The following is a 26096-nucleotide window of genomic DNA, read 5'->3' on the forward strand; positions in this document are numbered from 1 at the left end:
TATTTAGTTTTTTTTTTTCTTTCATAACAAAATAAAACAGATCTGAGGTGTGACACACCTGTAATGCAAAGCACAAGAGTGGATTTTGCTGTCAGTTTTTGCAATAAAATGCAATGTAATCTTTATGTTATTAAAATGAAGGTATCTGTCTCCTTCACTGAAGCCAGACTACATTGAGGTCATTTTAAGTGAGCTAAATAATTTGTAATTCTGAGTTAACCCTGGAATGACGTCATTCTGAGCACTACAAATCAGTAATGTGATAACTGCTTTATGTGATACATTAGATGTCGGAATGGACTTGCAATCCTCCTCGTCCTTCTTCCTTGGCCGACATGTGAGATTCTTTGCAGGCTCACGGGTCAGCACAGACCCAGTGTTGCGAAGACTGATCACACAATGAGGACAACACCTTTCTTCTTTTTAACACACTTTATTAAAGCTTACATCAGAGGAAAAAAATACATTGCAAATGCAATTTAAACACATTGGAATACATCTGTTGAGGAAGCTACAGAACTACAAACCCAGAAATATGAAGGTTTTTTTAGATAAACATGGGGAGAAAGGCGTCTAAACGGGGCTGTCTTATGGAACAGGACATCCTGAAACTGCCAAGAAAAACATTCCCAATGCCAGTGAGCCATTCCAGTGTTATCCAGTAATTTTCCTTCAAGAATTAAAAAAAAAACTACTCTCTAGCTGTAGTTTACAATTTCATCATAATCATGAAAAAAACGTATTTGTGCCGACTGCTCAATTGCATAACAGCTCAATAAAAAGACAAAGTCAGCAGAGCTGTTCCAAAGAAATGCAGGTTCTTAAAAAAAGGATTGAGCAATAAAAGAAAGCACAACAAAAGAGGGAAGTGTAAAAGGGAAGAGGGGAAACTGGTTGAGGACTTTGTGTACTATACCTCGGACAGGGTGTCACAATAAGATATGTTGCAACAAGGTGTACATGGTCTGCATTCTCTGGAAATTCAAGAGGACACAGCCAGCTCACACACACACAGTCATGTAGAAAAGTACAAGTCTGACATCACTTCATCTGCATTTGCAAACATGCGAAAACAAAGTTCCTCATAAAACCACATAAAGCCCTTACAGACGTAAGCATGGTGGAAATAAACAACAGACCCACATCTCTGGTGTTTCACAAGCGGTTGGGATAAAGGGAAGTGACATCGCAGAACACACCTCTGAATGGGAACTGATGCTAACTGAAACAATGACACAAACAGAAGGAGGACAAAACAGGATGCTGGTCAGATGAAAGAGCCCGAAATGTCAGACAGCCTACAGACTGTTGTCGCCTTGCAATCTTAACAGCCAACACCAGTCTGATAAGCTATCTGACAGGCCGGGAGAGTGACGGACAAACCTGAGACATGTGCATGTTCAGATGCAACAACAATGGATAAAGGAAAATCTAAAGAGGTAAAGGCTACTAATCCTACTTACCGTCACACGACAAAAGAGGAGAGGTGAATGTTCTAGACTAGCGCTGGTGCAGAGCACAGGGTTCAGTCCGCTCAACAGTATCCCTCTGTTTTGAATCTACTCGAGTGATTCGTCTCCTGGCTCCGCGACTCAGGCAGTGCAACGAGTTCATTCGAAGGTTCAGCTGAGGTAACAGCACAGACGCTTTTCACTGAGCTGGAGTGTTTTTTTTCCCCCTGCTGCTGATTCCCGCTCTAGCCCCACAGCTCTCAGTCCAGCGTAGCACGGCAGCGGTACACACGGGAGAGGAAAACAACCGATTCCACCGACAATTATCAGAAAAGACCAAGCTGACATTTTACACAAACACCTAAAAAAAAAATCCACTGCCATAGATTTACACAGGAGCATAAGTCAGTCAGGAGCTTCCTTCCATCCAGAGTAAAAGAAATCCATGTAAAGACAAAGAAACCCTTTCTTAAACACCGTGACCAGCAGGCACCCGTCTATTAATGGATCCCAATCTGCTTTAATCCTGAAAAGAGCAAACTGCAAATGTGGTAGCCACGCTAACACAATCCGCTACCTCTGCCTCCCTCTCCAGCAGTTGTAGAACTGATTCAATATATGACTGCATCTGGTAAAGTAGCCCCAGGCTGACTCATGCGCTCTCTTCCTGGAAGCAGAACAATGAGGGCAGACAAAGAGACCAGCAGGGGGATTCATGGCTGACTTATCATTTCTCATTCAAAAAGAAGAATGACGAGCTTCACAGTGCGCAAAAGCGCGGTCTTCTTAAAGCCCCGTGTACAGTACCGAGCATTCACTAAGACCCTAGCAACACTAAAGCGGACACACAATGAATTACAGTCTTGCTTACATGTGTTATCTAACCAACACTGAGCTACAGTGCTTTAAAAATACTGACGACTTTATCAGCCCAGATCGTTAATAAATACACTGTTGATTATGCAAATCCTACTGGGATAAACTTAATTTCTGGCCCCATGGATACAAAATAATGTTCTGGAATAATCAGTGAAGCATAAGGCTGCTCTGATTATGCTATAATTACCAACATGGACACAAGATGAGCCACTTAAGCACACAGACCAGGAAACACCTACCTTAGGGGAAAAAAACATGCAAAAATCACTACCAAATGCAAACCCACGATGAGCAAATCAAGAGAAGCAGGGAGGAAGCCCGGTTAGCTTCAGTCAACAGCAGGTATCAGTAAGAGGAGCAGTAAAAGAGTGGTGGAAGCTTGGAGAAGCCGGGAGGCTTTGAAGTTTGGGCTTCACTTCGTCTTCTTCTGCAAGTACTTCTCCTGCTGCCTGCGCTTGGCGTAGCTCTGCGCCATGGAGTTGACGATGGAGCAGACAAAGAAGCATACCATGATGACCACAACTTTCTCAAAGAGCCACGACAGCCAGCTCTCCTCCTGCCAGGAACCACACAGAGAGACAGGAGAGGAGCTCAGTCAGTTCCCCCTCCTCTGCTCCTGATGCTGAAGGCTAGGTGGGGATCCAGCTCCATGTGCAGGACAGATAGAGATCAGGGGTAATAAAACACGCAGCAGCCCCCACCGTCCTCCCTCCCAACGCCCCCAATGACCCCAGCCTGCAGCCTGCCTCCACCAAGTTAAATTGCCTTGCTTTTCTCCAGTAACTGCTAGAGGCTCAAGTTACAGGAAAAAAGGAACATTGTTCTAGAAAATGCCTTAATCTGTCCTTGTGCAACTTTGAGTCGACAGTGTTTTCTTCGCGCACAAAGAAAAACAGTTTTCAATGAATCAATTCGTACAAGAGGGAAAGAAGAACAAGTGAGAACAGCAGAGAAAGACTAGAACTGGCACTTTTTGTTCTAGACAGGGGGGTTTTGATGGATTGTCACACACAGGGAGGAGGAGGAAGGAGGGGGTGGGGGGTCCTACAGTTAGCGTTGGGTTCAGGCGGGGCAGTGAGTGCAAGTGTGTGTGTGTCACTTAGGGGAGTGACCACGCTCACACTTGCGCTCCCAATTGGTACGACGGAGCATGAGTCAGCACGCCCCGCGCAGCAGTAGTACAGTTCAATCCCACGAGCGGGGCCAGACCCCACGCCGGCCCCTCTCCTCCTCCCTGTCCGCCTCGGGCAGCGCAACTCTGTCATTCTGGTCTTAAACCAGCCTCTGTCATTTACTGCCAGCTTAGCCGAAAATCTACAAAGACCTTTTATTAGATAATTAGCTTCAGGAAGCTCAGTTTAAGTGATGTTGAAAATTGTTAACAGTTTGGAGGGGCCTCCATCTGAACTTTGCCGCGCACACATGGTTGAACAGAAATTCGGGGACTGAGGCCCCTGTACTTACGGTTGGGACCCCCTCTCCGGCGAGGTGGTGCAGCTTGGCCTTCTGGGCCTCCAAGTACTCCCTAAGAGGCTTCTGCAGTGCCGCACCCAGGACTGGAACAGCCCTGTTTCCACCAACAGAGGGGGGGGCACACACACAGATGGACGGAAGAAGAGGAGGGAGGGGGGGCACAAATCACGTCACATCATTGTTACTCACCAGCCCAAGGGCAGCAACAAAGGGAGACATGCTGTCCTATCTCCTGTACAGTGCTGGCCTGCTTCCTCTCAGAGAAGACGGAGAGGGCAACGAGTGCGTTCACTCATCCCCACAGGCACACACCGTCACACAACAACACAAAGGAAAAATCTACAAAAAAACAAACCTGACAGCAAAAAATAAAAAGCAAAATGAGAAAATAGCGAAATAAAGTCAGCTGAACCTCATCCGGCAGCTGCGGCAGCAGCGGTGGCTGACATTCTCCTGCTTAGCTCTCCGCTCACACACATACTCGCCGTCCTCTCACACACTCGGGTGAACCCGTTGAACTCCCCTGCAGTGCCTCCTCTGCTGCTGCAGCGAGGAGAAATGAATGACTTCTCAGAACTCTCACATTTATCACAAGCGGTTCCTGTAAGAACTGGTTTCAGCCAATTAATGAGGAAGTGAGTCGTACCCAGGATCATCACTGGCTGAGACCTGAGGGGGTGGCCAACGGGGGGAGGGCCCTGCTGTAAGACGGCCCATATTAGGAAACCCTTTTACAAGGTTTAGCCACCAACTACAAGCATAATGCCGAGCCCCCCCCTCTGCCCTCACACATACACCCTTAAATACTTATTTTATTTAATTTTTTTTTTAGAATAGTGAATTAGTGGCCCATCCCTGGTCTACAGTTAGTGATTAATGTCTGCACAAACACACAGAAGAGCTTCACTAATGTTCTTTTACATCAGGTTTTGTGTCAGTGCTTGCCTCGTGCTCAACTCTTTTGTTCATTTTGGGGAGGCATCATCAAAGATGTGAGGGCAGGTTTGCGTGGGCGCTCATGTCACATACGGTGCAGTTTATGGCTGATAACTTTCTCTGAGGGAGCCGAGTCATTTCCGTCCTTTACACCTCTTTTCGCGTGAAGATACTCACATAAACACCCAACGCGCTGAAGCCACTGCACTCAAACAAGGAAGCCTTTCAGTAATAATTAACTTTATATCAGGTAATAGGTGTCCTAAATGTTAATGAACTCAAAACATTAACATTTGTCCCACGATGAAGAGGGAAGTTAGTCAAATCTTAGGAAGGGTTTTGGAGGGAAAGAAATTCCCATCCCCCACTCATATACTTTACTCCTACTCCTCACACAAATTTCTAAATATTTCCCTCAAACAAAGCGCACAAGCTAGTAATAATTCAGCATGTAAGAGTACAGAGCTAGAAACAGACATGGGAAAAGTTTGCACAAATGGCGGGCAAATCATCTCCTACACGATGAGCAATCCTGAGTCATGAGCCTGCATGGGCAAATCCAGCAACAAAGAGGCTGAAAGCTCGCACTTTAAGGCAGAAATTACCACACAGCCAGCACTGCAGCGAGCTCAAGCCATTGAACAACGGCTGGAGTTGAAATCGTATTTTTGCTATTTTTTTAGACACCGTGGGACTTAACATTTCCTAACTGTGTTTAGAATGTTTCCGTGAGTACTCGTGCTGAACATTTTCAGTGTGTGTTAAATGAGGTCATTAAATGCTGATCTTTTGTCTAAGAAGAAGTTAAGGTGGAACATGGTTTTTCTGCATGCCTTCGATAGATGTTAAATATCATTCTTTTAGGATAACTAACTGCTGTAGCTGTTATGTGTTTGGAAAAGATTTTGAGAAGTTTATTTTAAATCTTTCCATTCAAAAGAAAATCACTGGTTTTATGTTTTTATTTTTTGTTTTACTCTGTTAAACAAAATAAATAATGTTAGTTACTTTTCAATAAAATAAATCAAAGTGTATCTTTCCTAAAATTAAAATTAAATTCCAGTGCGTCTGAAAAGACAAACACTCAAACTTCAAAAGCATTTGCACATTTTTTGTTGAACAATTTTGATACCATAACTAACTGGAACTGATCGCAAAATGTTCTGTGAGTCTATTAAAAAAAAAAACACATTTTTGTGAAGCTTTTAATTCAACTCTGAAATGCCAAAGAATTCATAAATAAATGGGCAAAACATGTTCAACAAAATCAAAAAGAATTAGATTCTGCAAGTTTTTTGACTGTCAAAAGGTTAAGGACAAGACAAACTTTTTTCTTTTTATTTAAAAAAACAAGTTTTTTTGTTAGAATATTTTGATGTGTCTGAATCAGATTATTGATGATTCATAAAGTATATTAAAAAAAAGTGTAGAAGTGTGTGATTGTATTCATTGCTTTTCAGAGCAATAGAGAATTAAAAATAGTTTTATTTATTAATTATTCCACATTTTAGAGAAAACTTAAATAAAATTGGAAATATTTTCTTTTATAAATTGTGAATTCCACTAAACCTGAATAGTAAACCACCAATAAATTCCCTTTTACTAGTTTTGGAAATGATGACGAGCACAAACAGCAGCACTTTATTTATGAATAAAAACTGTGTGGGAGTGAATTTATATGATTTCCAAGACATGCACAGAAATATTTTTAATTTTACTTTAGCTTTGAATCAAATAAATAGAAATAAAACTGGATCAAACGTCCATCAATAAATCTAAACTTTTTAATTTTCCAGTTGTACTAAAAAAGACAGTTTAAGAATCTGTTCACAAAAAGCCATTTCGCATCTGTCAAAATAAGAAAGTGAAAAAGGATTTAAAATATTGAATTTAATGTGAAATTCGACACAAATACCAGTTTTATTGTATTTGTTGACGAGAAGACATTTAAAATTTTTAGATCAAAAACTTTCAACAAAGCAAACTACATAAAAGGTACTTTTCAATATGTGTTCATATCTCGGTTCTAATTTTAAAATTTAAAATTTCAACAATTGGTACACAAAATATAGTCAAACTAATTTTTGTAATTTAAAATTGTCATTGTACTTGTGTTTTGGGGTGTGAGGTTTGCAACACATTTACTTTAGTGTAACCCTGGCAAAACATTTAGTTTTTATTTGTCTAGGTGTGGTCACTCTGAAGCTGAAAACTTCATTAACTAAAAGGCTGAATTCAACATTACTACCTCATTGCTGAATCCTGAATCAATGAACTCTGAAAAGTTGTGCATGTATTTAAAAATTACCCAATTCTGTAATTAATATTAATTGGTTTAAAAAATAACTTTTTGAATCCAGGTAAAACCTTCAACTGTTCTTTGCCCTACCCCTTCTATTTTGTCATTTAAAATGACTAAAAATGTAAAAATAAAATCTCCCTGTATTTCACAAGTAAAAGCAGAATGTCTTTGTCAGTGGACTGCTTTGTCTTTAAATCTACTCAAATAAATGTTTGAAAATGGACCCATTAAAAAGTAAAGACCAATTTGATCTTTAAGACAAAGAGAAAAAGGGCGAAACAAGGAAATAAGGAGGGAAACCCCCACATTTCTCAGCTTCCTGTCATCTGATTATTGCTCTGAAGGGTTAATTTGTGTGCTACATCTCAGCCTCGATAGTGTGTGCGTGTTTTTATTTTAGAAGTATCATTTCCTGGAGTATGGAACGTGTTCAGGCGTCCTGTATTTGTGTTTTTCTACGAACTGAATTCCACGGGCTGTGAGTGGGAGGTGACCTTTGACACATCTGCCACCTCTATAAAGCCCTTAATAAAATGCCTGATTTCTTGTTCCTTATGGCAACACAATCCCAAAGGTACGCATGCATGCGAAATGACACACACACAGAAACTCACACACACGCCGCGACGTCCTGGACAGATAGAGAACAAGGGCTCACATGACAGCCAAACCCTGGCCAGGTCCACTGGGTTACGACATCATCACAACAACTGGCTTAGGCAATCGCTAGTGTTACCCAATGCTCCACAGGGCCAGAGTTCACACCTAACAAAACAGCACCAACACAGAAAGACGCGCACACTGCGTGGCTGAATGGCGCTCTGACCTGTGCTACCACACTCCGGTCACCCCTGCTCTGAAACACTTTTTCAGGAGGAGTCTGCCACAATTTCAATTTGCCCTAATGAGTTAATGGAGAAGGAGTTCACTCAGTGGGAAAAATGTGATCCACGTGCGACCATCGTAAGGTCAGCCATGTCTGCCTGTGGGAGAGCGTGTTCATCCTGAAGTTCAACCAGACTTGTATTCCCGATGACTTCACCGCAGAAACATGGATGGAGATCCCCCTGCCCTGGGTGTTTATCACATCCTCACTCCACAGCCATCTGTGTCAGCCAGCACACACACACGCACACAAATACAACACACACACAAGTGAGCATGTTGTCTTCCCAGGTACACAGAGCAGGCAGAAAACGGCAGCAAGAATTATGACAGACTTCACCAACAGCTCAGGAGAGTGTGCCCACTCCACGTGAGTGGAGATGACCCACCCCAACTCCTGCAGCGGTGCAGAATGACTGCTCTAGGATTTACTGAAGCCCTTCAGAGGGGCAGCAACAGACAGGAACAGAATGAACAGCAGATGCAGAGCAATCCCCATTATAGTGTCCTTTAAATGAGAGATGTCCTCAAATGTCAAGTTTCACCAATCTAACTCTGAGACACTCAGAGAGCAGCTCTCCTGGGTACAGTATGCTGTGGGATGTGACATATGCTTCAGATGCTGCAGACACAACCACAACGGTTACAGTGCTGTGTACCTGTCACAAGCCACAACATGAAACAAACGTCGTCCAAGTCAGGGAGCCCCGAAAAAAGCCAAAACAAGCAGCAGAGACCACATTTGAACAAAAGTCATTTAACAAAATCGGACTTCTTTACTGAATGTAACTTTTCATGAAACACCACAGTGAGAGCAATACATAGGATTACTAATAAAGAGTGAATGAAAAGTGAAAGTTGGCTGCTCTGTCAGTGCAGACACGGAGCTGAACTGAAGTAAGTCCAAAGACAAGAACTGCACTTTTGAAAATTCAATATAATTCTTAACAATAAATGCACCACAAAAGCTTTTATATTTTATTTAGCAAAACTAATTTCCTCTTCATACCCGCTCTTTTACTGTTCTCCTTTTGTCTAAAACACATTTCTTCTTATTTGTTTAGTGTTTGCTTGTTGCACTACATAACCTGTGAAAGATTCAAGCATTAAAAAGCCGTCAAGTGATGAATAACTGCTTTGTTCATGCAAAAAATGTGAAATCATCTGTTTAAGCAGCAGAACTGGAATGACGATGGAAAAAGCAACCAGGGAACTGCAAAGATTTCAAACTTTGTTTCCACCTTTAAAAGTCTTTCTCAAAATCAGTACAGATGAGAATTTTTATGTCTCAATATTAAAATGAGTCAAAATCCATTTGTTTTTTACTCTTGAGAATAGAAAAACTTGACTTAAAAAACTCTTGTCCAATTTTAAGGATGCTATTTTAAAGTTCAATAAAGGTAGACTGACATTTAGTGTCATTATTCTGAAAACAAAATTGCAGATTTATGAGTGCTAGTTTTAGATTTTATGGGGATTATTTAAGGAGTGCCATTTTGGACTAAAGATAGTGTTCTTACTTTGATCCCATTTTGATCTAAATGAGTCATTTCCACTTTTACACTAGTTTACTGTCACTGTAACTATCATCAACTACAATTATGTCCATAAAAACTTAAAAATAACTATTTGCTTAAATCTTGAAAAAATACTTGTTACTGGGCTGTACAACATTCAATTTAAAGTAATTCTTTCTAAAACTTGTTTAATTTGGGGCTATTTTGTTCCAGATTTAAATTTAGAAAAAGGGTTCTTGTTAAGTGAAAAAGACTTGCTGCATGGATAGATCATTTTATTACTTTATACTGATATTGTCGTTGAGGTTCTGTTCTTTTCAATTTTAAGCCTTTTTTTTGCAGTTGTGCAAAGAAAATAGTTCAAAGAGAATATTACCGAAGACGTGTCAGCCTTTGAAAGCCTAACCACCTCGTCATGATGTCACGTGCACACTTTAGGTTTGGCAAAGTTATGAACAACTTTACAAACTCCCTTAAATTAGTTCACTAATAAAACAAAGATTCTGCCTTTTTTTAAGGGGGGGGGATTACAATATTGTTATTTTACAGTCTGTTAAAATTAAAATAAATAAGGATGGACCCCCCCCCCCACACACACACACACACACATACAGAACAATGATCCTGAGTGGACGATGGCGTTCAGAAACTGAAGGTCACATTGAGTTTCCATGATAAATGAGTTGTTTTACAGCACATGTGTCAAAGTCAAGGCCCGGGGGCCGGATCCGGCCCTCCAGCTATTTCTATCTGGCCCTCCAGATCATTTTATTTTATTGTTATCTTGCACTTATTTCTAACTTGTATTATTTTGACAAAATATATTTTTATGTAGAGTAAAATATTGAAAGTTATTTAAGGTTTAAGTTGATTTATTCTGGAATAATATTCCTGTATTTTTATTATTCATAACTAGAAAGTTACGGTTATGAAAATTTAAAAATGTAGTTTCAGAGTGTTCATTAATGTTTATTAAGGTGTGTTTTGGACTTTGGTCCCTTGTGCGATTGAGTTTGACACCCCTGCTTTACAGCAACAAGTGAACCGTTTCCTCAAACAACTTACAGGCTGGTCGCCATCCTCTTGTGATTTCAGAGCCTCGCCCTGAGCTGGAGTCATATTTGAGCGAGATGCATGTGTGGCACAGCGAAAAGAGGCAGGAAGTCCTGGGATTTGATCTGTGGCGGAGAGCCTCTAACATGACACCACCGATCTGACCCGGCCTTTCTTGGTGTCTTTACATCCCTTCATCCCACACAGAACGGCAGAGTAAAATTTCATTTATGTTCAGTTATTTTATCCCTCGCTAACTGAAAGTTGTTCTAAATATTTTGACATTCTTTTGGTGAAAATTGTTCCTGGCTCTGTTTGTCTGGGTTTGGAGGGCTGGTCAGAGCTGAAGTGGATGAGAGGAGACAAAAAGACGGCCCACTGAGCCTCGCATTAAACTTAACGATAAATAATACAAACAACGAGGCAGTCGCTGCACCGCAGCACCTCACACTCCCTCTGTCCTGTTCTCTCTGCTCCTGTTCCCATCATCCCACCTGAGACGTCTGTGGTGCTGGGGCGTGGACAGTGGAAGAAGCCATCAATGCCATCTTTGTCAGGCTGCTCTCAGGTGACCAGTGACTAATAGGACCTGCAGATTGGGTTAACAGGAAGACTGCTCATACCCTTAAAGCTGAATCAGTGGTGAATGCAAAGGTTATGTGTTAGTGCTCTCTAACAAAAAAAAGACAGTTTGAGTCTTTTTAGGTGCAGAACATCGCTAAATTAAACAAAACCTTCACGTCAGACAGAGAGAATGACTGATCATAAAAACTCGTGGCCCTGTGTCCGGAAAAGTCTTTGCGGTGACACAGATAGCAGAAAAAACCCCTTCCTGCCAGGTTGTATTTTCAGCTCTTAGATGTCACCGTCACTCACAGCAAAGATAACCGCTCAATTACTATGAAAACAGGCCAGCCCTGTTTCTGTCTGAGCGCAGAGGGAGAGGTAAAGATGAGAACATTTCACTGGAAACAGGTTGGTTACAACTTGTTTCCTTTTAGACTCTGCTGGTTCAGAAGATTGAGAAGCACAAGAATAACGACTTCAACACCCAGAAAAGGTTGCATTTGCATGTCTCTCAGCTATTTCTTTTCTCCAGTAACTAGTGCTTATTCTGAGTAGCAGGAAACAGGAAATGAGAAGCAAAAAAACAAAAGATCTAAGAATTATCTGTAAACTTTTTATCTCTGATAATTAACTAGTCGTGCAAAATGTGTTTTATTTTTTCATACTGTTCTCGTCAGCGTGCAGACTTACCAAAGGGAACAGATCAAACAGGCACCTCTGTTTTCTGCTGACGGCTCCATCCCGATCGTCTAGGGATGAGAGCCCCTCCTGATGCCCACACCACCCACCTTGAAAATGGCCTGAGATGAGTTATCATGGAGAGGTGTCAACCCCCCCATGCCCCAAACACATCTGTCTTTAGCAGAGCTTCAGGCCTGGAGTCCTCCTGGGCGTGTGCTGGTCTAAAGCAGCAGCTGGTGCTGTGTATGTTTCCCTCTCACACGATTCGATACGCATCTCCATCCATGATCCATGATTCGATACATAAAGGATTCCACTAACTTTTTGGTGATACGATACAGTCCAATTCTTTTACCAAAAACGCTAAAATCTACATATTTCTTATTCATGTAGCATTTAAAGCTATAAATAATAATACATGGCGTTTGACTGAGAGATGCATTCAGGTATTGACTTGAAAGAAACAAGCTCATGATTGGACGTCTTTTTGTCTGAATCACATGAACATGAAAAGACAAAGACGAGAGAAAAAAGAAACAAAAGAGAAACTGCAGTTTGCCAGAAATCGATTATTTACGTCTTGATTGATTTGATACTTTTTAATCAACATAATCTTGTGCACCACTGCTCCTGCCTGATGAAAGGTTTCACACAGATGCTCCCTGCTGTGGCACACACCTTTATTTCTTTATTCATATATTTGAAAAACACAGAAAATGAGCTGATTAGGTTGGATTTTTAAAAGATTTTATTTTGTTTTATTGTGTTTTCTTATAAATGCTGTAAAGGGCTTCAAATTTTACAATCTTTGTTAGTTGTTTATTGAAATTCGGTTGTTCATCCTAAAGAAGAAAAAAAATAGTTTTTTCCTAAAAGGATTAATCAAACATTTCACCTGTCATTCACATTCTAGTAAAATGAATTAGAATGAACAATTTCACATAAAACTTTGCTATTTTAACAATTTCTTTTAGCATTCACAAATGTTTTATTTTAGCTTTTGCAACTTTTGTTTATTTCTTACTTCAAAGCCAAAATAATTTGGTATATTTTAATTTTCGCTCCTCTCCTTTAACTCAGCTAATTCATATGAACATTTTTGCAAGAATTGGATTTTTTTTTTCCAGTTTCATCTTTTCTATCGAACATCAAAAGTACAAACATCTGTACAGAAGAGTGGGATAAAAAGTGTTTTGCTGCCAAGGATAAACATTCACTGCTTGGTGTTTTCTCAGATCTCTAAGATGAGCTTTTTTTTTCTTTGAAGCAGAGCAAAATGCAGTTTATGTACAGGTTCCCAGAGTTCCCATTAAATGCTCTTTTAACTGAGTCAGACTAGGATTACAGATTAAATACGACAGACTGCAGTTATTCCACAGAACAACATCCCAAATGGACCGACAGGGTTTGTTTGTGATGTCCAGGAAGTGACCAGAGTCACAGAAAATAAAGAGAATAAAAAACAACCTCTAAATATTCAAGGGTAAAAAATATGCATCACAAGTCCAAAAACAAATATATGTGAGGTAATAAACAATTGAAACTTTGCAGCAGCTGAAACAGAATGACGTGTTGGACTGTGAGTCTAAGCAGTCACTGTAAACACTGAATCTTAAGAAAAGAAAAAAGAAAAAAACGTCCTATTATCTGTCTTATCAAGAAAGTTTTCAACAGAAAAATGTTCTTAGTTTGAGAAAACGTTTCTTTGTTTTTTCTGCATTTATGTTTGTGGTCCTTCCTGCCAGGTCATCACTGTAAATCAGAAAATGTTCTCAGTTGATCTTCCCGCTAAAATAAAGGTTAAAGTAAAATAAAGTGAGCAGAATTTTATTCTTAAAATAGGAATTCAAATCTTTTTTTTTTTACCCCATATTGGCAGATTTCTTTTCTTTGTGCTTATTAAAATAAATTTGCCAATGGGGTTAGGATTTTGGACATGATTCTATGGAGTCTGTTTTTGCAGTAAATGAAACACAAAAACTCTATTTCAGGTAAAAATTAAGACACAAAAAAAGATGGTTTGAAGTTTTTGGTTTGGATTTACACAACTGCATGAAACAACAGATGGCGTTTCTTGGGGGTTTTATTTTGTACTTTCTTTTCCTTGTTTTCTTTATTTTATTACAAAATTCTTTTTAAATATTAGAATATTATTTCTTAACAGAATCAGAACAGGTGAGACGCACGTTTGGGTTTCTGACTGAAACACTTGTAATAAATGTCTTAAATCTCGTGAGGCTGTTCAGCCTCGGAATCTTGCAGCAAAAGAAACCGCTTGTCAAACTCTGATTTATTCCTGCATGCAGTAGAGGACCTTAGGCTGCCTGTCTTTGTAACTATCTTGCAGGTGGACAAAGCCAGATAGGATCAGAAAGAGAAGGACACAAAACACCGTGACTTTCTGTTCCTGTTGGTGATGTATGAACCGTGGCAGCACAGCATCACTTTTCTTTAAAAAGTTTTTTTTTAATTTCTTCTGCACAGAACTGCAAAGAAAAGATGCTGGGAAATCATGTATTTTTAAATTTATATTAATATTTTCTTTTCCACTTCTTTAGTAAAAATAAATCAGAAAAAAGATTTATGAAATTAATTATCAAAAAACGTGTAGGTGAAAAAGTATCCTAATTATTAAATGACAGCCTAAGTAAGCCTTCTCAGGGCTTTTATAATCAAACTTAAAGACTTAAATGTTTTAAGTTTTTTTTTATATATATTCTTAATAAATGTTACAGGAAACTCTGCCTTTAACTCTGTTTTCAGATGTTTTTCCCCTAAAGGGAACATGAAGAGTGCCTGATTGAGCTTCTTTGACAGTTCAAAGTAAAAATGTTTTATTATCGTTCTGCTGCTGCTCACAGATATGTACAAGCATAAATGTTCTCCACGATGAAGCGATTTCTGTCAGAGCAGCAAGCCTACGATCTCACAAAAACCTGGACAAATCAGAGATATTGGGCAGAGTTTATCTATTTATTTTATTTTCTATTGAAGTCATGAAAATACAAAAACTAAAGCGGACTACATTAGGCATTTTTTAAGGAGTTTGTGCTCTTTCTCAGCAAAAGACATTAATTTTGATAAGGAAAAAAAGTTTTTCTAGACGCATAATGTAAATGAGTTTCAGTCGTATCAGCTTCAAAAGAAAAAATCCAACATTTTGTTTTTTTCTAAGTTGTCAAATAAATGTACATTTGGTTTGTAAACTGATGATGAACGTCAGATCCAGATGTCAAATGTGAGTTACTTATTCATTCTGTATATATTGTACACATTTACTTTATTATGTTGTACAAAAGATAAAAGTAATAAATAACAACAAAAAGGAACGTATACTGAGGACATTAGTTATATCTGAGCCCAGGCCTCCAGTGGAAGAACTGAGAGTAAAGCAGGACTTTTACGATCACATTCGCATTTAACACATGCTCTTTTCAAGTGGTTAGTTCATATTGTTTTATCTCTATCCAAAAGTAGCAAAAAAATAAATAATTGTTTTTTGTTTACTTTTATCATGTGAGAAAAAGATCTTCACACCAAAAATTTGACTTAAACTTATTGAGAAGTTAAGGCTCTCCATCTAAATTCTCCTGAAAAACTGATTTAATGTAAACTTTCATAAACTCAAGTAAATGTTATATTTGAAGTGCTAACCAAACTATTGTAAATACGTGTGCAGCAGTCATAACGCTGTAGTAAATGTGAAGGCCTCAGATGTTACCGGCAGAAAGTTCTGAGTGAGTCCAAAAGGAATTTACCTCCCAGATATGGAGAAGGAAGTCATTTGACTTTTATCTGAACTTACCATGAAAATGAGCAAAAGCACTTTTAGATTTAATTTTAAAAAGTTATTCTGGAGCAAAACATATAGCATTATAATTATAGGACTTAAGAACTGATTGTGTCAACTGAAACTAATCACAAAGCCAAAATAAAAATATCCGTTTTATGAAACAGATATAATGTCAAATAGATGACTGGCATACGTATAATTTGAGTGTTTTCAGACCTCTGCTGAAAAGCATCCTCAGCTTTTCCAGAATGATTTCAGATCCTGATGGGAAATTAGAGAAATGCTCAGCAGCTGCAGGAGGAGAAACAATAAGATGGGCTGCTGGCTTAAAAACCAGTTTTTCTGCGTCTGTGTCCAGAGACACGTGCAGACGCATGCAAAGAGTCGACCCGGATTTCTGTTAAACCAAAAGGTAGGGACTTCATCTGTTTTTCCTTTGCAGCCTTTAAACAGAGAAGCGACTGAAAGCAGCCGTCTGAGCCCATTCATAAGGAGATCTGTGACTGATAGTGAAAGTGAATCAGAGGGGAGGACGGTGGAAAGGCTTCGCCAGGAAGGAACTGACGGTTGACAGGTTGGAAGGAGGGAAACTTCTGACAGAGAAGAGGCAAGCAGTGAGTCAAACTGAAACCTGCCACTAACCAATCATCTGCCACGCTGGAGCTGCAGCTCAATGAACTGTGGCGAGGGACAGGTATTTCACAACACGCACACAGAGCACGGGGAGGACGCCACATGCTTTCATCAAACCGCCTTCTCTGCTGATTCATAACAGCACCATTAGTGTTATTATCAGTCACAGGACTTTGTAATGAAAACCCAACACATTCATCTTTACATGGAGTCATTCTCTTAGTTCATCTGTAGAATCAATCTTGTGGGATGTTAAAACTTTTTCACACTTTTATTGCATTATCTTGGAATCATGAGCAGAAATAAACCTTTAGAAGGAAAATCATGAACTTATTTTAACTATAGAAAAAGCAGCAGCCTGGTAATGCAAGAAACCCCTCTGAACATGCTTACCCATTGGCAGATATTCTTTAAAGAACTAAAGCATTCTGCCAATGAGTTAAGAAAAATGGTTTGACCGAGAATAAAAAAAGACATTCTTTCTCAAGTTATTTGCTAGTGAAAGACATTTTTTTCTTTTTGAAACAAAGTATCTTTTACTTTCTAAAAATTCTGTTTTTGCAGTATATGAGAAAAAAAATAAAAAGTATGAATGCAGACATCATAAAAAACATTTAGGTAACTAAAAGCGTCATTAAGATTTTTTTTAAATGATTACTTTAACAAGCCCAGAAAATCACTTTAACTCTTTAACACCTGAGGCGTCGCCGGTGACACTTAAACACAAAATCTTTAGCGTACTGTAACTTTTCAGCCGCTAATGTGATAATTCAGTAGATTCTGAGGAAGAAAAACGGCTCGCACCCAAATCAAAGAAAATAAACACTGAGCTCCAGTGTTAAAGGGTTAATTAAATAAATACTGGAAAAGGTTAAATGAGCATGTTTTTAATGTTTCGGTATGTTTAATAACTTCAGCATCATGCTTCTTTCATTATATTTTTTAAAATGAAAAAACGTTTATTTCAGCTGCAGCTGAATGTGAGGCGGATTACTGGTATTTGTATGAGGATACTGACTCAGTTTCACAGTCATGAGTAATGATGAGACCCACAGCCTCAAGTTTCAGACAACTGAGACTTTTGTCATTTTGAGTTTCTTGATACGCAACAAATTACTCTCACTAAAGATGGAGGAACATTGTCTTTCCAAATCTCACTAGAGGAGAAGCATCACATGTCATAGAAGGCTGATGCAATCCCATCGCCTCATTACATCCAGTCTGCACGTGTGTGTGGGGGGGTGTTTGGACATGATCAAGCAAAACTTTACACTGCAGAAACAGAATCTTAAGAAAGACTTTCTGACCTGCACAAAAATGAATCGTAGTAAGAAAGTTTCTCAACTACAAAATAATCTTAGTTTGAAAAAGCATGTCTTAGTGACAAGACGTGTTTTCTTTAGGAACTCTTGGTCCTTATTTAAAGAAAATCTGCTAAGGAGGTGAGAATTTAGCCAGATTTCCACGGGTCCTGTTGGTGCAGCAGGTCAGTTCGGGTCAGGTGTGTCACTGTGTGCTGTAGTAAAGGACACTCCCATCAGCAGGTGTGAGGAGGGGGATTTCCAGCTGCAGTCACAAGGACACCCTCACAGCTCCTCAAGTCTCTTTCAGAAAGCCAGAGGCTGAAGAGTGTGACGCTACGTTTCTGTAAATCGTCTTTGTTTTAAATTGATGGTATTTAAAGCCCTGCCAACTCAAACAAGAGTCTTCTACAGATGAAAAGAGTAAAAGGTGATGTCCGTCTGTGAGTTCTGGTGCAACAGCGAACTGAAAACGGTCTCTAAAGCTGCAAACACAGCAGGCGTGTGATGGGTGTTCAAGAACCCAGGCTCTTGAACGAGCGTTTAACCCATGGTGTTCAATCTGGTGGATCTGGCTCCAGACTTTTTCTTTCCCAGCTCTATTCTGATATATGAAACCTCAGTGTCAGATAATTCCAGCCAGGAACGAACCAGAATGATTAACTTCTCCAAACAGTTAACGTCCGAACGGTTGGCACTTCCATGAATCCATACCTCACTACCAAATCCGAGTCCCTGATTGGTCAAAGTTTGACCGGTTTAACTTTCCTGCCGTGTGTTTTGTACGTAGAGCCCAACAACTGCCTTAAAAATGTATGTAGCTCCGCATGAACGGGAGAGTTGTGCACACGGACGCCTGAAACGCACATTTACACACATTACATTTACACACGGTTACATGGACTTTCATTACAAGCAGCCCAAGACCAGATATAGGCAAGAGCCACTCCCCCCAAATGTGATGGCACCCATAATTAACTAAAGAAATGAAAATCCCTCCGTGAATGCTGCATCAGGGCAACAGCCATCACCCTGCAGTTTTAGCATAAAGCTTTTCTCACATAGATCAAAGAAGACACATGTATGATAGATGAACTGATATGATGGGAACACCTCCTGATATTCAGCCTGTGGATGTAGCTTCACTGTTACGGACAGACGCGATCGTGTTTTGTGAAGCAGCTCTCAGGTTCTGAGAGGAAACAGCATCTAGCTCTGCAGAGTAAAGACGAAACAACGTGTAGATCAGAGTTAAACATCCACAATCCAGAATCTGGACTGGGATCCACCACTAGAGACGTGTGAGAGGACGGGGGAGGAGGAGCAGAGGATGAACAACCTGAGACCTCATCAGCACTACGATGCACCTGAGCAGAACTCACTGCAGACGAGGCTTACTCACCCGAAGAGGGAGACGATCTGCTCCACGATGTGTCTGCTGAAGGTGACGATCACAAACAGCTTCTGAATGACAAAGAAGCACACACACAACGAGTCAGTTCCTGACCCGAGGTCACTGCTGGGGGGGCTGCACAAGACAATCTGTGTGTCACAGTCTGATGATACACAGCAGCCCGGCTGCCCACAGTCTACTGAAGGCCGTCTGTGAGCGGCGATGCAGGCGCACAGGGCAAAGAAAAGGCCTGGGTGACACATCAGCAGCACAGAGGGTCAGGATGTCGGGGGGGGGGTCTGTGAGGAATCAAAGGTGATGTGTCACTGCTGCAAACGGGGTGGGGGGGTCGAGTCTAGGCTCCTGTCCAGTCTGAGTCACTGAGACGGAGCATGGGAAAACAGGACAGCAGCCATTTTGGCAGCCTCCAGGGGCAGAGGAAAGGCTGGGGGGGTGATATCACACATAGCACACAACAGCTAACTTTTCAGGGTCATTATATTCTTCTCTGGAACACCAAGAAATAGGAACAGAAAACTTCCAGGAAGTCCAACAAAGCACCTCCTAACAGGTGAAAGAGAGGGAAAAGAAAGAAAGAAAGCAATAATAAACTATAGCCACATAAGAGTCATTCAGGACATGACTTTAAAATGGTATAAAAATTTCTTTTAAGTGAATAAAGCTTTTGCTTTTTAATTCAGGCAACAATTTAGGGCATTATTTTAACCCTGTCGTTATTTTATCCATTTATTTTTAATTCTGTGTTTTTCTAAATTTAGTGGAGTCTCAGATGAAATGACAAATAAGTAACATACAACATGAAAGGGTTAATAGAGCTTTTGTAAAATGAAATTCTGTCAAACTGTATCATCAGTCCCAAAGCTGAACCTGCAGCGCTGGAGTTCGGCTGTAACCGACCCGACTGCAGGAGTTTCTGCAGCTGCTCCACAAAGAAGGAGGTGAGATCCACTGCAGGTGCCCGGGGGAATAAAACAGCAACCTGAGAACAGCGTCCAGCAACCACAAAACCCATGAATACGCTGCCGGCCCCCCGGGACCAGGCCGACCCAGTCATAAATTTATTTTGACAAGCACTTTGATCCGTTCTTTGTTACAGCGAGCTCATAGCATGTGATCCAGGTCGTTCATTTGATGTCATTTGGCCGTCTTCTTCTTTGTTTGTTCTTGGGCCTCTGCGAGTCATTCCACTGATGAATCAGTGCACAGTGACAAGAAAGGTTCAAAAAATCGTAAAACAAGCGTTTGAATGGGATCAGCTATGCTGGTTACAGGAAATGATCTGACCCAAAGGCAGAGCACCTGGATGATGCAACGGCTCTGACAGACGCGCTCAGCATCCGCTCTCTCCGGGCAAACAGGGAAGGGACTGCAAGAGGGCAGGAAAGCTGACTAAGATGTCTTCAATTGGTCTGCTCGGAAACTGGCGATTACATCGCCCTGACTCGCCAATTTCTGTTAATCAAAATTGCAGACAAGAGACACGCAGTCCGACACACAACCAAGTCATGCAGATCTAACATAAACACAAACCAGAGGAAGGTTTTACTCCCGGTTCTGGATTTGTTTTTATATCTCTGATACTTCAAAGATAAACTGATCATCTTTTGATCTATTTTAAGTTATGAATATGCTGTTTTTAGACAAAATACTTTTAAAAAACAGTTGTTTTATGACACCTTCTACAGACGTTCCTTAGAATTTCTGACTTGGAGTGGAGTAACCCCGCCTCCTCTTCCCTTCACCTTTATTTAAGAGCTATCTGTTTCTGTGCTCCTCCTCTAGCTGACAGCCCCTCACAACCCAAGCCTCACATTAAAAAAACAAAAATGGTGATCAATAAAATGTCTATCCACACGTCCAGTTCTGATCCAGATTCCAGCTCAGACCAGGAAAACAAAGACGTTCATGGATCTATTGGTCTGGAAGTGGATGACAGATGAAGCTGAATGGGGCGGAGCTGAGAGACTTTGGCCCGCCCAGCGTATTTTCTACATCAAAAATACGATCTTTTTCAAACTGCATTATATGTCATTTATACGTCTGATTCACAACAATTTGAATAAAGAAATTCTCAGCAACGCTATGTTTAGCTTAGTTTTCTTAAAATATGTCCGCTATTATTTGAAAAACACCACAAGATGTTCAAACGCTAAAACGGACTTTCACCAGAGTGGTTACGGTGAGCAGCTGACACACAGAGACGCTGGTGAGGATCAAAGCAGCAGAACAAACAACACACTTCATGCAGTGAGACTACACATGGTAACACAATCCTCAAAATCACTTTTGTTCCTCCTGAACACTCAGTTTGAATGTCATCCTTCAGCTCTGCTGTAAACTTCTGAGTTAGAAGAAACTCTAGAAAGCAGCTGTGGAGTTTAGGATGAGGCTTCCTCTCAGTGAGACTCTGTCAGTGGGGTCCCCGTGACCCCCCCATCTGTCTCTTTGTGTTCTTCAAGTGACAATATTTAGCAACTTGTCATTCCTAAGCCTCCATGTTTTCATTTTGATTCATTAAATACTTTATGTGCACAAGCTGATTTGAAGGAAATAATACCACCCCCACCCGTGTCACAATGAGCGAATTCCTGCATCTGCTTAGAAAACAGAAGAACGTTAAGCCCTTGATGGAAATCGCAGACATACTGCAAATTCCTGGAGGCAAATTGAGGATTTTTCTGGATTAGAAGAAACCGAGATGCCAAAAACTCCAAAGTGACGTTACCTATCGGAGGTTTAAGAGATTTTTCTATTGCCCTGCACAAGCCCTCATTCGGCTGCAGGCCGGCCTCTCTACTCTAACGTGCTCATGGGGCTGCTGCAGCTGCACTCACAAAATGGTTAACTCCCCCGACTTCCACAAAATGGCCTCCTCATGACTGCAGAGTAGAGATGCTGCACGGCTGAGTCATTCTTCAAACACGGCTCTCCCTTTTAACCACATTAAAAATCTATTCCTGTCCCAGCCACGGCTATAATGTACATGTATGTATTTATATAAAACAGCTTTTACACAAGTCTCATAACAGATTTGGGGGCAGTTGAAGTAGGGGGGGGCGCAGAAACAATTGTCTCACCTGAATGTGCATCTTAATGACGGCCTTTCCGATGAGTGTTGCACCAAAAAAAGTCCAGAATGGAACTAAAAAATGTCCGCATGTTATTCCTGCCAGGTCGAACAGCGGGTTTGGAATCTAGAGGAAGAAAAAATGTGCTCAAATGTCATGTAACCAATTCTTTCAAAAGAACATGAATGGAAAAACGCAAATTAGAATCTTTTGGTTTGTTTTTTTCTTTTCCTTTTTTCTCCTGAAATTTCTGCTTCTCCCCTCATGTGGCAACATTTTAATAAAATAAAGTTCCACTCTTTTGTTGCAGTTATGACTTTATTGTTGTTCAGAACTGCCAACAGTGGCAGCCAGGCAGCACAAGTGTGGATTTGATCAAATCATCTTGAGTGATAAATCAGGGGTGTGGGTGGGGGAAAGCTCTCAAGGTGTGTGGTTTGACTCACAGAAGCACAAGCTAAAATCCCAAAGAATCCAACCTTCTGGATGAGGCTCTGAACGGCCGCTTTGGCCCGCGACGCAAAGTCCTGAAAACACAAAGGGAAGAGTTACACTTGTCCTTGTTTCCATTCAGTCATCGGGTTTTTTCAGCTTCTTTGACACAAAATTGGAATCAAATTGTCCAAATCCATTTTGGTTAACAAATCATTTATTTCTGCTGAACATTTTAATTTAGACTTGATACAATGGATGAAGTGAAGGATTTCACTTAAAAGTTCTTCTAGAATATGGAGAAATAATAAATAAAAGTTCAGTCCACCGATAAAAATAATGAATAAGTTAGGCTAGAATTTTAAATGTGCTTAGTAACATTTTTCTGAACCAAAATGAGATTTTTGTGTTCTTCTTTATTTTAATTTTTGATGATTTCTAAAAATGGTCTAACTTAAAAATAAATGTTCAAAAGACAAGAAAACCATTTGCAAAAAAGCATTTCAAATCTGTCCTGTTTTATCCGTTAGTTTGGAGCTTAAACAAAATGCAAAAAGCTTTTTTAAAAAGGTTTATGATGTTTTAAACCACCAAAGAGGTCTTTAGACATTAAAGATGTTTTAGTGCCATTTCTTAGCTCTTGGAAATACATAAAAAATATTTTTCAATTTTTTTTTTCTTTTTATAGGGAAGAGTTTCTAAACTTTATATAATGTATGATCTTTATTTAAGAAACAAAATTCTTAAAGGAAAATAATTTTGCTTTTGCATTTTATTCAAAAATATTTGCATCAAAGTTATTTAAATCATAAAACCTGAATAAATAGGAAAACACTACAAAGAAAAAGTTTGTGTAGCAAGAATAAGTTCTTAGAAACAAATCACATTTTTTAAATAAACTTTTGGTTAAACTAGAATTTTTAACATAAGAAAATCCTCTAAATTTACTACTGTCCTGTCTGAAAAATATTGCATAAATACTCTATATTATTTTAACATTTTCTCACATTTTCAGAGGAGCATCTGACAGGTTTTAGTTTTCCCGTCTCGTCTTTTTCTGCCTTATTAATATGTTTCACCTTCAGGAAAAACCCCGTTTGTCACCGTGAGTCACAGATCCAGAGGTCTCCCGCTGCTTTGGCCTACTGACAGCCTAACAAAAGATTCTTGTCACAGCTTCCACACTGAGATTTCCACATTTTCTGGGAAGAAAACCTGGAATTGACTAATTTTGGGGATAATGTGATCACAAAAGTATCGAAGGTGACACATTTTGTCTTTTACACTTTAATTATTGCTGTGATGCATCCAGTAATTATTTTCACTCTGAAATCTTTGTTTGTATGAATTGATTTAAAAGATTACGACATTAAAAAAAATCTTTAAGCAAAACTTTTTTTACCTGAAGGCCTCATTTTTATAGAATTCGATTCTGAACTAAAATAAACAACAGACTTCACTGCTAAAACCAGTTTTCACTTTGGATTTTTGTCTGCATTTTTAAAAATGTTTTAGACCTTTTTTGCTGACAAAATTAAAATAGAATCATAACTTTTTACAGAGCTAACTGCATCAGTGCTGTGAAAATGGCCTGAATTTAATATTTGAACTGTTTCAAACAGAGGCAAAAAACATTTTTTTTTGCATTTCTGTACATTTTAAAACATTCAAACTCAACTTTGAAGCGCTGCCCGATTTATTTAGACAGAAAAAAAATATTGAAACAAAAACAGACAAACACGTTACATTAATAATTTAAATAAAGGAGAAATAATTACATTTATAAAAATAATAATTAATTACATTTGAATCTTGATTTTATGTCACATTTTTTTAGTGTGACTTTATTTCCATTACACAGAATTTTATCCATAAACAAGAACTGAAAAACTGCTTGGTATTCTCAACAGTTTTAAATCATGAATATGAGAAAACAAACTCTCTTTTAAACTTTTTGCTTATTTAATGATGATTTAATTCTTCATTATAAATTATATATAATATTGTTTATTTCTCTGTGACTGTTTTAAGACTAAATATCACTGATGGTTCCTTAGAAGGTACTTTTTTCATGTTAAGCACAGATTTAGCTAAAAAAAGACATTTTTTCTCTAAGTAGAACTGTTTTTAGTTTTGCTGTTTTTGCTGTTTTTCCCATCACACTCCCATGTTTGATCCGCAGATCCGTGTACAAATGTAGGACAGAGGGGATGCTTGCTGGACCTGATCATTCCTTATATGGTCAACTAAACCAGTATGGTGCTGATGGCATTCTTTGTGGGGTGCAGCCCAGCAGACAGGAAATTTGAGAGACAGGGGAGGTTGCCTAATAAGGATGTGGTGGGGGGAGCAATGGCAGACTCAATCTGATTGGTTCATCATTTGAATTTCCTCCACAGCCGTCCAGTCGTGACAGTTTCTCAGTTTCTGTAGTTTTGATTCAAGCCTGCCTCCGTGTGCATGTGTGTGTGTGTGTGTGTGTGTGTGTTGGGGGGGGCTCAGCTGATGGCAGACTGAGAGAAATGTGCAACGTTGCTGTTTTGGTGAACCGTGACAGAGCGCCTCCGAAGCAGCACCTGAGGTGAACGGAGCGGGCTGGACCGTGCAGATGTTCTGTCACATCCCGACACTGGTGCCGTTCTGTTCGGTGCTGAGGTGGTGCTTTTGGCTCATGCAGCCAACGAGTGTGAAACTCTAACCACAGTGTGAACAGGGTCCCAGAGGAGATCCGGGGAGGTAGCAGAAGACTGTCAGGCTGCGCAGCAGAGATTTACTGCCGTCTAACTAGACTTGGATTCTTTCTGCATTCGGAGCCATTAAAGCGAAGGTCTGACAGACGGCGCTGGGAACAGACATCCAGACTCTGGTTTCTTATGGAAAGTCATCATATTTGTCTGGCTGCTTGCCAGAACCGAATCCTCCCCCCACGCCCCCCGCCGCAAACACTCTGATCCACCCCGATCTTCAGACATTTAATGAGGGTTGACAAAAGCACAGCATCATTAAACAATGAAAGTTGGGGTTGAAGGTTTGGCTCCTCAGTGCTCTTCAGACTCCCACAATGCAACACGTCTGAAGAAGTGGCATTTCCTTCTTACTGCTGTCACTGGGGAGCAAACAGGTTTTACTGAGTTTCTCACTGTAGTAAGGTGAGATGGTGGTGATGAAGTAAATGTGACTGCTGCATGCAGCCTCTGTGATGAGCACTTCAGTGCATGGAGAGGGGGCGTGGCCATTACATCCTGGTCGCTTTTCACTTCTCTTCTCCACGCCGCACTCAGTCAAGCTGGTTCAGAAGTATAACCAAACTATTGATGTCATTTAGCATGTGTGTGAGTGATGGATGTGCATCTGTCAGAACGAGCCGTCAGATTAAATGATTTACTCTTTTTATTCAATTGGATTTTTTGGAAAACTGACTTGGAGGTCAAATAAAGCAAAGGTTAGGGTAGAAAAGTTATGAGTCTTTTAATTGGACACATTTAATCTGCAGCATTTGCTTTAACAAAAACAGACATTAACAATAAACTTTTTTTTTCTTTCAGTTTCACAGAAACTTTTTTTTTTTGCATTTTAGGCACCAGCTGAACGTAGTAAACTGCTGCTCAACAAAATCACATTACTCAACAATCACATTTTTCAAGTCGTATAAATTGGTGTTTAAAAGTATATTTTGCTTCATTTAAACACAAGTTTTTCCTACATGGCACA

General features: G+C 39.8%; 1 protein-coding gene across 1 annotated transcript in view; it reads right to left on the bottom strand.

The window, feature by feature from the left end:
* Positions 1-417: 417 nt before the first annotated feature.
* Positions 418-26096, bottom strand: part of LOC112138700 (vacuole membrane protein 1) — a 41851-nt gene continuing 16172 nt past the window's right edge. Inside the window, exons 3-7 of the mRNA XM_024261307.2 lie at positions 22400-22480; positions 21963-22079; positions 18874-18935; positions 3795-3897; positions 418-2886 (exon numbers count right to left, since the gene is read on the bottom strand). Of these exons, the coding sequence (XP_024117075.2) occupies positions 2743-2886; positions 3795-3897; positions 18874-18935; positions 21963-22079; positions 22400-22480 (507 nt within the window). The 3' untranslated portion in view covers positions 418-2742. The remainder of the gene's footprint in view (positions 2887-3794; positions 3898-18873; positions 18936-21962; positions 22080-22399; positions 22481-26096) is intronic.

The sequence above is a fragment of the Oryzias melastigma genome, unplaced genomic scaffold (genome assembly GCF_002922805.2).
Source record: "Oryzias melastigma strain HK-1 unplaced genomic scaffold, ASM292280v2 sc00259, whole genome shotgun sequence".
Taxonomy (NCBI): domain Eukaryota; kingdom Metazoa; phylum Chordata; class Actinopteri; order Beloniformes; family Adrianichthyidae; genus Oryzias; species Oryzias melastigma.